Here is a 10,873-nt window from a genome sequence, read left to right as displayed (position 1 = left end):
TGTTCATAAGTTATTAGAGTTGCCAACCGTCCCGTCTGGTATTCAGAGGAAATATTACGGTTTCTTATTGAGGTGAAAAGGAACAGTTTGTCCCGTAATTCAGCTACAAAAAGGCACAAAGCTGGAGTTATTCTGTGTCTTTGCTGCACAGCTGCCTCTTCTTCTTTCATTCTCCCCCCTCCCTCTCCCGTTTCTACTTCAATCATGAAAACTGATCAGTGATCAGCTGATCATCTTTTCTCTCTTGTTTGTTTATCGCCCACTTTGCGCCGAAAGAGGAAACCAGCGGATGTCGCGCTAAACAACAGCAGCACGTTTAAGCTTGATCAGCTGTTGTTAGAATTTATTTAATATTAATTTCTAGTATCAGCTGATGTTTGATGGAGCCACAGCTGTAAAGCTGCTGGTCATGATATGGTTTGGTTATGTGGTGAGAGGGAAACATGAAGATGAAACCAGGAGATGTCCTTACTGAATCATCAGAGCTGAACAGGTGATGGAGAAACAGGTTTACCTTTTAGGTGACATGAATGAGTTGAAGGGAAGTTATGAACTGTTTCTGAGAGACAAATAACACCAGGATCCTTTTCTAAGTAGCTGACAGCTGGTAACTGTGAAGGGGCGGGTCTAGCAAAGTGTTGCCAGGGGGCAGGTAGGGCATTAACAGGGAGAGGGGGGCACAAAGAAATACTTTTCTTTCTTATTCTCATTTAAAATGTCTCGCTTTTAAAAAATAATTATCTGAGTCTTGCAACAAACGATTGATAGATTGATGCATATATACCATCAGAACAGTGCACATCACTGTCACAACAGTGTTTATTATCATTCAAAGGCTTTATGATTTTTCCTATAATGGTGGGCCGGTCTCTAGTCAAAATGCCCGGGCCAATTTTCTGTCCCAGTCCAGCCCTGTATGCAGCTCATCTGCAGTCTGGTGTTACCCACATCTTCCTATTCAGAAGGCAGAATTTCCGAGTTCTGAGTACAATCGAAAGCACCACGACTGCAGTTTTTGTGTTGGATGTAAAAGGTGCACATGACGCTGTGACGTAGGCTAGAATCATGGCAGCAGTCAATGACGGTCCAGGCGTGGGATTTCTCTCGTGGAAACGTGCACATTATCTTTTCCTTTCTATTGGTAGGTGGCACAGTGTACTGTGGCAAGTAAGCAAGCTAGAAGACTGGCAAAGTTATGGAAGCAACACATTAACAAGAGAATTCTGAGTAAAACCAAAGTTACTTTCCCTAGTAACTAGTTACTTTGAAAGTAACGAGTAACTTGAAGTAACTGAGTTACTTTTGAGAGAAGTAACTAGTAATGTAACTAAGTTACTATTTTAAAGTAACTTACCCAACACTGGTCAGAGCTGATAGGAAGGCAGCAAGTCATACAACCAGTTACGACCGAGGCATGTAAAAGAACATCTCTGAATACACAACACCTTGAAGCAGATGAGTTACAGCAGCAGAAGACCAATACTGTCAGCTAATAACACGAAACTGAGACTGAAAAATGTTACGTGCTCTGAGCCTTGATTTGTTTTTCAGACGGTTGGCTCAGGATTTGGGATAAACAACGTGGATCCAGCCTTGTGTCAACAGTTCAGACTTCTGCTGGTGGTATAATGGTGGTGGTATTGGTGTAATTTTCCTGGAACACGTTTGGCCCATTAGAACCAACTTAAACTGCAGTGTACCTAATAATTGATACTGAGCATGAGTGTGCCTGTGTGTAAGGATACAACCCATTTCAAAACTACGTGCAGCCACTGAAAACAACGTGTAAATAATCTTCATGTAAAATAGCAAGAAAACGGTGAGAAATGTGCATTACTGATGTATTTTTGTTTAAACAGAAGGAAAAAAACTTCAAGCATGACAAGAAGGTCCTAAAATGTCAATAACAAAGGAGCAGGAATGAGTAAATGTTTAGTTAAAGCTACTAAAATGATTATTTAAGTTGTGAACAGTATGTTTCTGTTCTGAAATAATCGACTAATCGTTGCATTTTTAAAGTAAATCATTCATATTGGATTTTGAAAAGACCCCCCCCAAAAAATAAAAAAAATAAAAAAATAAAAATACGATTACATGTAGTTGAAAGAGTAAATAAATTCGTTTTCACGTGAAACGTTTTTTTTTTTTTTTTATTAACATCTCGCGTTTATACTGTTGTGAATGTGAAACATCGCGAGGTTTTCCTTGGCCAATCACGACCTTCGCCCATAAACACTCAGCCAATGAGGAGTTTGTTTGCTGTGGCGCTGTTGTCAGGGAGGGAAACCTCCGTTCGCGGGCTGTCAGGGAGCAGAAACAGACATCATGGATGTGGAGATGGAGACTGAGTGTAAGCAGAAACCCACAGAAAGCGGACAAAAGGCGGACACGGAGGCCGGAGAGTCCTCGTCTAAAGGCTCCGGGAGCGCTTACGAGCTACCGTGGGTGGAGAAATACCGGCCGCTGAAGCTGAACGAGATTGTGGGAAACGAGGAGACGGTGAGCAGGCTGGAGGTCTTCGCCAGAGAGGGAAACGTCCCCAACATAATCATCGCAGGTCAGTGAGGACTTTTACACGGTTAGGACTTCTCATGCACAGGGTTGGAAGGGTTACGTGCTCCCCAGGCTGCCGCTAGGTTAGAGATTAATTTACAGGAAGCCTGTATGGAGGAGAAGAAACAGTACAGCTACTTCGAGGAAGAACTAAGTTACCAAAAAGTTTGATTACCTGCTGAGAAACTCCTAAATGACTTTTGTACCTGCAGGGGGGGGGGGGGGAAGCACATTTTCAGAGTTGAGAAGCACAACTTCTTTATGGTGGACATTTGACCATCATTTTACCAAAATGTAATGCAACATTACAGATCTCTGACACATGGTGTTATGTTCCTCATCGGTTTACTTTAAAGACCAAGATCACGCTTTCTTTGACTGAGCTCAGTCACACACAACTTAAAAAACTAGATCCCAAATACAGCTGTGCATCCAGTCATCAGAGGTATGACTATCAGGGTCATTCAGGGTTTTCATTTCTTTGACCTTTTCTTTTTCCAAGATGAAATGATTGTACAGCATACATCTTTAATAAACGTAAAAATTAAAAATATATATGCATTCATTGGATTTATGAATGTTCAGAGCCCGGTGTAGTTCTAACAAGGACAACTGTAAATTCACAAGTTGGAGAGTTGTCTTTTAGTAATTTGTAAACAACTGCAGTTTCGAGGTTGTAAGGTTGGAGATGTGTCTGGAGGAAAACCTAAACTTTTCCCCTCAGGTGCAAGGAAATTTGTTAGGATGTTCTGGAACAACTCAGGACCCGTCGTGGCACAACACTGCCATGAGCTGGAAACTGCTGGACCACCAGTGTCACAGTCCACAGTGAAGCCAGTTTTGCATCTCCGTGAACTAAGACGACCAAGGAAGAAGCCCATAATCCAAAATCAACACCTTCAAGCTCACCTGAAATTTGCAGCTGCCCAGATGAACAAGCCAAATGCCTTCTGGAGAAGCGTTTCATGGTCAGAGGAGACAAAGATTGAGCTGTTTGGACTCGATGAAAGGAGGTATATTTGTAGGAGTTAATATGATGCTTGAAAACCCAAGAACACTGCACCAACTGTCAAGCCGTTAGTAATGGCAGCATCCTGCTCTGGGACTGTTTTGCTGCCAGTGGTACTGGTACATTCCACAAAGGATGAAGGAGGATGACAATCTCCCAATTAGTCAGCTTGATCTCAAATCAAATCAATTAGATGGTTGAAACTAAGACACAGTTGTGCGTTTCAACAGGACAGTGATCCCAAACACACATCAAAAGTAGTTTTGGATAACATTAAGGAATAGTCTTTCCAAAAGTCTGATCGCAACTCTGAGAATTTTGAACTACACTTAAAAGTTGGTTGTGGGGCCGCCAGTGTAGCTCACAGTGATGAGCAGGTGACCATATGCCGTATGGCTGAGGACGGCTGGCCCAGGTTCGAATCCGAACCCTTTGCTGCCTGTCTTCCCCTCTCTCTCCTTCTGCTTTCCTGTCACTCTTCTGTGCAACAGGCTAATAAAGCCTGTATCAGGAAACTCACCAATTCACCACAGCGGTCACATATCCAGTCAGTTATAACAGAAGCTAGTTGATGGCAACTAAAAGGATCAGGTCAAAGTGCAGCTTGCTAAGGGACATTTAACCAAATATTAGTCTGGGAATATTTCTACATATGAACCCGTGTGGATTAGAAAAAATAAAATTAAAAAAAACCCCCAAGAATTGTGTTCTCACGCTTTAAAGTCATTAAAGATGTGTGCTGCATAATCACCACCTACCACCAGGCAGATAATTGGGAAACACTGGCTGAGTCATGCATGTTGTTATTCAGGTCCTCCCGGCACTGGAAAGACCACCAGCATCTTGTGTTTGGCCCGCGCTCTGCTGGGAACCTCGATGAAGGACGCCGTGCTGGAGCTGAACGCCTCCAACGACAGGTGAGGCGCCGCTCAGGACGACCTCTGGTTGTTTGGTGGACTGGGAGTTGACTGTAAGCTTTTTATCTGCAGGGGCATCGACGTGGTGAGGAACAAGATCAAGATGTTTGCTCAGCAGAAGGTCACACTGCCCAAAGGACGGCACAAGATCATCATTCTGGACGAAGCCGACAGGTAAGCAAGCCGTGCAGTGACTTTTTAAAAACAAGGAAATTCCAATACTTCGGCTAAAACTTCAAGGTAACATGAAGTACGAGGGCGCTGCCAGCAGAAAGATCTGCTGGCAGCGCCCTCGTCGGTCATGTTCACACTGAGCTTTTGTCTCTTGGTCCCCGTCTTTGTGAAAGCTCCAGAAAACATGCTTTGCTCCCACGAAAGCCACAGAACGAGTCAAGCTTCAGTAGCACTGCATTGCACACAACGGCGAAAGTCAACTGTTCTCTAAAAAAGCACAAAAAAACCAACAAATCTCTCAGCCGAGGTCCTTCGGTCGTAAAGTCCGTTTGTGCAGAGTGAAAAAGACAAGCAAGTAAAACTTTACTGACATCACACACTTCATCAGAGGTAGAGTAGATTGCAGTCAACTGAGTTCTTTTCTCATCCCTCCAAGTCTAGGGTGTGCTCCTGGCTACGGTGGCTGCTGTAGGACAAATCGGTTTTAGTCCGCCGAGATATCAAAAACATTAAATCGATATCGTCCCATAACGGTGGGGACCGGCTCCTTCTGTGTCATAATATACATTTTGCACAAACAACATTTTAACATATTTGAATAATATCAACACTAATAATTGAATGATAAATAAAAAACATAAAAAAATTTAGGCTTTTTTACATTTTATCAGAGTGAACTTAATATAAGCTGTGAATGAAAATAAAAAGTTTACATCAGTCATGGTGTAACTGATGCGTAGATGCAGCCGGACAACCTGCTCAGTTGCACCTGCCCTCCATCACATGTGACTCGGCAGCAGCTGTTTGACAGTAAAGAATAGAATAGAATTGAATAGAATAGCCCTTTATTGTCATTGTACATGTACAAAAAAATGATGGGTGCTCCACGCTGTGCAGTAATAAACAACAAATAGGAGAAAAACATAAGTAGTGCAAAGGACTTGATGCGAGTATAGAGTCTGTGTGTGTGAGTGGCCTGAGTGACGTGGGTTACCTCAGGCCGTGGGTGGGCAGGTGGGGGTGTAGGCGAAGCTGTTTGACAGTAAAATAGTCAGTCTGGCGTGAACGCTGATTTGAGAGCAGTTTCTGTGACGTTTCCATCCTCCCAGCATGACAGACGGAGCTCAGCAGGCACTGAGGAGGATCATGGAGATCTACTCGAAGACGACGCGCTTCGCTCTCGCCTGCAACGCCTCCGATAAGATCATCGAGCCGATCCAGTCCCGCTGCGCCGTGCTGCGCTACTCCAAACTGACCGACGGCCAGATCCTCGTCCGGCTGCAGGAAGTGGTGGAGAAAGAGCGCCTCTCAGTGTCCGACGATGGACTGGAAGCCATCATCTTCACTGCGCAGGGAGACATGAGACAGGTGAGGGGCGGAGCTTAGTCAGGCGCTCATCCCAGAGGTTGAACATGGATTTTCTGAACTTGTTTTGGCCTTTTCTCTCCAGGCGCTGAACAACCTGCAGTCCACTCACTCCGGCTTTGGCTACATCAACAGCGAGAACGTGTTTAAGGTGTGCGACGAGCCCCACCCCCTGATGGTGAAAAGCATGCTGGGACACTGCGTGGACGGGAACATCGACGAGGCCTACAAAGTCGTGGAGCAGCTGTGGGCGCTGGGCTACTCTCCAGTGGACATCATCGGGAACATCTTCAGGGTCTGTAAGACCTACCAGATGGCCGAGTACCTGAAGCTGGAGTTCATCAAGGTGAGTTCATCAACGGCGCCGAAAAAAAATCAGCTGATCGTGACAACTTGTAAACCTCTGGTGGTCCCAGCACATGGCAGCTGCTCTGTGAAGGCAGATTTTTATATCAGCATCAGCAGTTTATAAAAATAAATAAAGCCCTTCACTCGTACGCCGCCATTAGTGTTTTCAGAAGTGAGTTCGTAGGCAGGCGTCGTTATCTGGACTCATTTACCAAACATCGGGGAAGAGCAGGTAAGCAGTCAGTGTAGAACTACACTTATACATCACCACAGTAATTCAAGGACATTCCCGTCACAGCATGATGCACTTTTGAGATTAAATATATAAACCGAATTCAAATATAGTGTTTGTACAAGATATGAGTTGAGAGTGTAGTTGTTCTGTTTTAGTATCAGGGCGTGTCCAAATTCATGGGCTGCGTCCTCCTGAGGCCGCATTCGTAGACCGATTACGTCACAGCGACGCGCCGAAGGCTGTCCAAATTCGTCGACTCCTCCGAATGCAGCCGACGAATGCGTCCTCCTTTTCCCCGAATTTGAAGGATGGGTTGGGTGTGTCCTTCGTGGCCCACCATATCCCAGAATTCATAGCGCGGCCCAGCCAATTCCAGTTTTCAACAATGGCGGCCGCTACTAAAATTAAAATTACTCTTATTATTCTTTCTGGGTCACAAAATAAACTTTTAACATATTTTCAGGCGAGAAAGTAGCTGTGTAAACATCAAATATCTGCTCGGTTTATCAAGATATCGCATATTTGCAAAAGTGCTTCGATGTTTTCGGAGTCGTCTGTTACCCACCAGCTCGATTGCTAGTCGGGAGCTCGAGGGTCACTGAAGTCGTCGAGAACGGCACAACTCCGGCACATCATGTTCAGATCATCGCTGTCTTTCGCTACTCAGGTTAAACGTGATATATAAGTCACTTAGACAACCTACAAATGTTACTGTTTGGCTTTTTCAGTGTTTTATTCGTGAGTAAATCTGTTTGGCTGAGATTAAAGTTAGTTTTCACACAGCTGAATAACGTCAACCAGAAAACTGATTAAACAGAAGTGTGAGACATCGGGGGGCGAGCAGGTAGAACTACATTTATACACCACATTCTTGACCGAGACAGTCAAGAATTTACGCCAGTGTCCTGTTATATTTTTAGATAGCAAGGAGCAGACGGCAGAGTTCATTAAACTCCACTGAGTCAGCGGTGACACAAATCTGAAGGCGAGACCGTCCCATTTCACATCTGTTTATTTCCGGCCTACCCGACCTTCTGAGGACCCGGCCCACGTAGACAGAGAAGGCCAGGTCCTCAGGAGGATGCAGCCCATGAATTTGGACACAACCTCAGATGTTAATGCTAACAGAAAAGTGTCTGATTGTGCTGCGAACAGGAAAAAAAGAAGTAAACATTTGTTAGTGATCAGGCAAACACAAATTCCTCAGACGCTCCTGCTCTCCCAGCAGAGAATCGTCCAGGAGTGATGACAGTCTTTTTCTGGAGAATTGATTGGTCAGTAGACGATAATTTCATACCTGTTGGTCTGCAGTATAAGTTGCCATGGCGATTTACCCCATTAGGAAGTGAACCACCTTCGGAGTACAGAAACCCGAGAGTTAACCCTAATGTTACTTGGATACGGTGAAATCCTGCCGCGTGGAACAGATGCTGCTGCTGACCCTGAGCGCGTCCTTCTGTGGCCGCTTCCTCTTTTGGTGTAACTTCTGACTCAGCTTTCACTTAAACGCTCACGTTAAATCACTGAAATCTTTTACAGTTGAGTTCCTTTATTTCATCACGTTCATCGTGGAGCGTCAGCAGGTTGCTCAGGACTCTGCGAGTTACTCGCGTGTCAGTTACTAATTCACTGCACCAGCTCCTTGTTAACTTCAGAGTGGAACTCCAGATTCTGGAAGGTCCTGCACAGATGAGGATCAGCATACATCTGAGAACTTTTACATGCAAACGTGCCCAGCGGGTCTATGAGATCATGTGATCAGGGTCTGAGCCCTTTGCTCAGAATAGTAGCAGAGGTCAGATTTATTAGTGTGCATCTGACGGTGAGGTCATGTTTTTCTGTTTACCCACGCTCACTCAGAGGAAACGCCTCACTCATTGCTTTTTCTTCCTCCTCTGACGTTTGTGTTTCAGGTTCTTGAGGCTTCTGCTTATTTCTTATTTTTAAGCACTGTAGGCAATGAACTGAAACCAACTTTCAACCAAAGGTTTCTTCCGCAACAGAACAGGAAGTAAAGTCTCACGCTGCTGTACAAAGATCCCTGTTAGAGCACCAGATGTGACTGAATTTCCCTCCTGAGTCACCTGACGGGGAAATCCCCTGCTGACTGGATGGATGGAGGAGTCACCCGCGGGGGACTGTCAGCACTGTTCACACACTCTGGAGGTTTTCTGTTAACTAGGGGACGGGACTCAGAGCTGCTTCTCTTTGCAAGGCTGACTTGTAATATGCAAATCTTTGTCAGACTGTGACTGTGAGCGGCACCCAGGCATAAGTCAGCGGCTGCTAAGCCACGCCCATGCAGGATGTGATTACTCAGTGCTCCGGTAGAGCAGTTGAACGCCTGTTTACTCTCACTGGGCTCACGTACCGCTGTTTGTTTTCTAAATTTAAATTACTGTCAACTGTGCTGGTTCGAGCAGCTGTCATCTGCTTTCCTTTTCAGCTTCCTGTCACGCAGAGAAACAGGAAGGACGATGCTGCTGTCTGCTGGGTTGCTGCCTTGGGCGGACGGTGGCCACTTGCGTACATCTGAGCGCTCAGGAAATATGAATAATAACTGAGGAGCAGTTCTACTGATGGCTACTGATTTAAGGAAAGCTTAAACAAAGTGCTGAACACCATTGATGGACTGCTCTGGTAGCACCACAGGACAGGCTGACAGACGCCCTCCCCGCTGCTGTTACAGATCTGGATGTTTTAGGTTTTCGTAGTGGGAATTTTCCTGAACTTTCTGAGCTCAGGCACCCAAACACTGATTTTTACCTGGATCGTGTTCCTGAGGGCAAATGTCAGAGCTGAGATATCCAGACTTTCCTCTCCACAGCCACCTCCTTCCCCGGAAACTCATTCCAGCTTCCATGATTTATTTATGTTGTCCTGTTCTGAGGTGAGGACGGGAACAGATCGAGGAGTGAAACGGCTTCACCATGACCGACCGTCTGCATCCATCAGTCCCACTCATCAGCTCGTCTCTAGGCAGAAACCCGTGAGCACTTTATGGCGTCGTTTCGGTCGAGCACTGCAGCAGCTTCAAGCTGCTGCTCAGTCTGAGCTGGAGGAGCTCAAGTGTTGAAATCTGCTTTGTAGAAATCCCTGTTTACTTTTTATTCTAAATAATTTCTTGAAGCAAGTCTTGGCTTCAGAGCTCACGGATCTTTGTACATTTTAATTTCACTGGGATACTCTTGGTGTACTTTCAGGCTACTTTGAGTTGCTTTTATATTTTTTGTGGGAAACATCTGAAGTTATTAAAATAGAAACCAACTTTACCAGGTCAGATGTGTGACTGAAGTAAAAACTGTTGGTAATCTGAGTATTGTGACTGATTCTTCCGTTACTATACTCAAAGGTAACTTCATTTAAACTCTGTCTCATTTCTGACCGTCTGAGTCGAGCAGGCGTGCAGTTTCACGCTTCCTAAAGGTTTCAGCTGTTCCTTTAACAACGACTCTACACGCAGATTCGTCCCATCTCAATGTTTCTCTGTTGCAGGAGATCGGCTACACCCACATGCGGATAGCTGAAGGCGTGAACTCCCTGCTGCAGATGGCTGGTCTGCTCGCACGGCTCTGCAGCAAGACGGCGCCCGCCGCTGCCAGCTAAACCCCAGCGACCCGCCGAGCGCGTCAAAGCTGCCCGCTCAGTATCAGACTTGTTCACTGCTGACAGAGTCAAGACTGTAACAGCACATCACGCATTCCTGCAAAATAATGTAAAGAAACTTAAAGCTGCATCATTGGATTAGATGTTCATCGGTCAGATTTTGTCTTCTGCTGCTTTCTGGGGTTTTTTTTAGCTGTGAAAAAAGTTTTAAATTCAAACCTCAAAAGCTGTTAAAAATATTTGTTGCTGACCAGCAGAAGTGTTCTGTATGCTTTGAGATCTTTGAGAAAATAAAGGTGAGACTGTTGTGAAGGTAAACATGAGATATCACTGATACTTATTTGAACCTGTAGGGTCTACCTTACAATATAAAGCACCTTGAGGTGACTGTTGTGATTTGGTGCTGTTAAATAAAACGTGATTGAACCACAGAGGACATAGAAAGCCCACAAAAGACCCCTACTTGAATCAGAATCTCTCTCGCTGTGGGACTATTCTGGACCACGTCCCACTATGGACGTGCCACTCAGCTTCATTGAACAGCTGATTTATTTCCAGTAGAATCTGAATGTGAGTATTTTTAGCCACTAAAGAAAAGCTGAGACGCTCGGCCTCGACCGTGTCTCTGGATAACGAGTTTTATTTCATTACAAACCGTGTTTACAT

At 45.0% G+C, this 10,873-nt stretch overlaps 1 protein-coding gene across 3 annotated transcripts; it reads left to right on the top strand.

Moving 5' to 3' along the window:
- Positions 1 to 2,273: 2,273 nt before the first annotated feature.
- Positions 2,274 to 10,525, top strand: rfc2 (replication factor C (activator 1) 2). Of its 3 annotated transcripts, XM_080898757.1 has the most exons (7): positions 2,275 to 2,557; positions 4,374 to 4,479; positions 4,552 to 4,653; positions 5,763 to 6,021; positions 6,104 to 6,364; positions 7,522 to 7,586; positions 10,097 to 10,525. In XM_080898757.1, exons 1-6 carry the CDS (start codon positions 2,326 to 2,328, stop codon positions 7,582 to 7,584), a joined length of 1,023 nt encoding a protein of 340 aa, XP_080754883.1. In that variant the 5' UTR covers positions 2,275 to 2,325; the 3' UTR covers positions 7,585 to 7,586; positions 10,097 to 10,525. The 3 variants fall into 3 exon arrangements, with proteins under 3 accessions (XP_080754882.1, XP_080754883.1, XP_080754881.1); XM_080898756.1 differs by lacking the exons at positions 7,522 to 7,586; positions 10,097 to 10,525 and adding an exon at positions 8,515 to 10,082 and having other exon boundaries at positions 2,274 to 2,557; XM_080898755.1 differs by lacking the exon at positions 7,522 to 7,586 and having other exon boundaries at positions 2,279 to 2,557.
- Positions 10,526 to 10,873: the final 348 nt, after the last annotated feature.

Source organism: Rhamphochromis sp. 'chilingali', assembly GCF_963969265.1.
Source record: "Rhamphochromis sp. 'chilingali' genome assembly, chromosome: 12".
Classification (NCBI taxonomy): domain Eukaryota; kingdom Metazoa; phylum Chordata; class Actinopteri; order Cichliformes; family Cichlidae; genus Rhamphochromis; species Rhamphochromis sp. 'chilingali'.
The sequence above is the reverse complement of the archived record's forward strand: the minus strand, read 5'-3'. Positions and strand labels throughout refer to the sequence as shown.

Coding starts and splice junctions, on each gene's coding strand:
- rfc2 (XM_080898755.1), top strand. CDS start 2,326: ATGGATGTGGAGATGGAGACTGAGTGTAAGCAGAAACCCACAGAAAGC. Junction 4,480..4,551: donor CTGAACGCCTCCAACGACAG/GTGAGGCGCCGC, acceptor TTTTATCTGCAG/GGGCATCGACGTGGTGAGGA. Junction 6,365..10,096: donor TGAAGCTGGAGTTCATCAAG/GTGAGTTCATCA, acceptor TCTCTGTTGCAG/GAGATCGGCTACACCCACAT.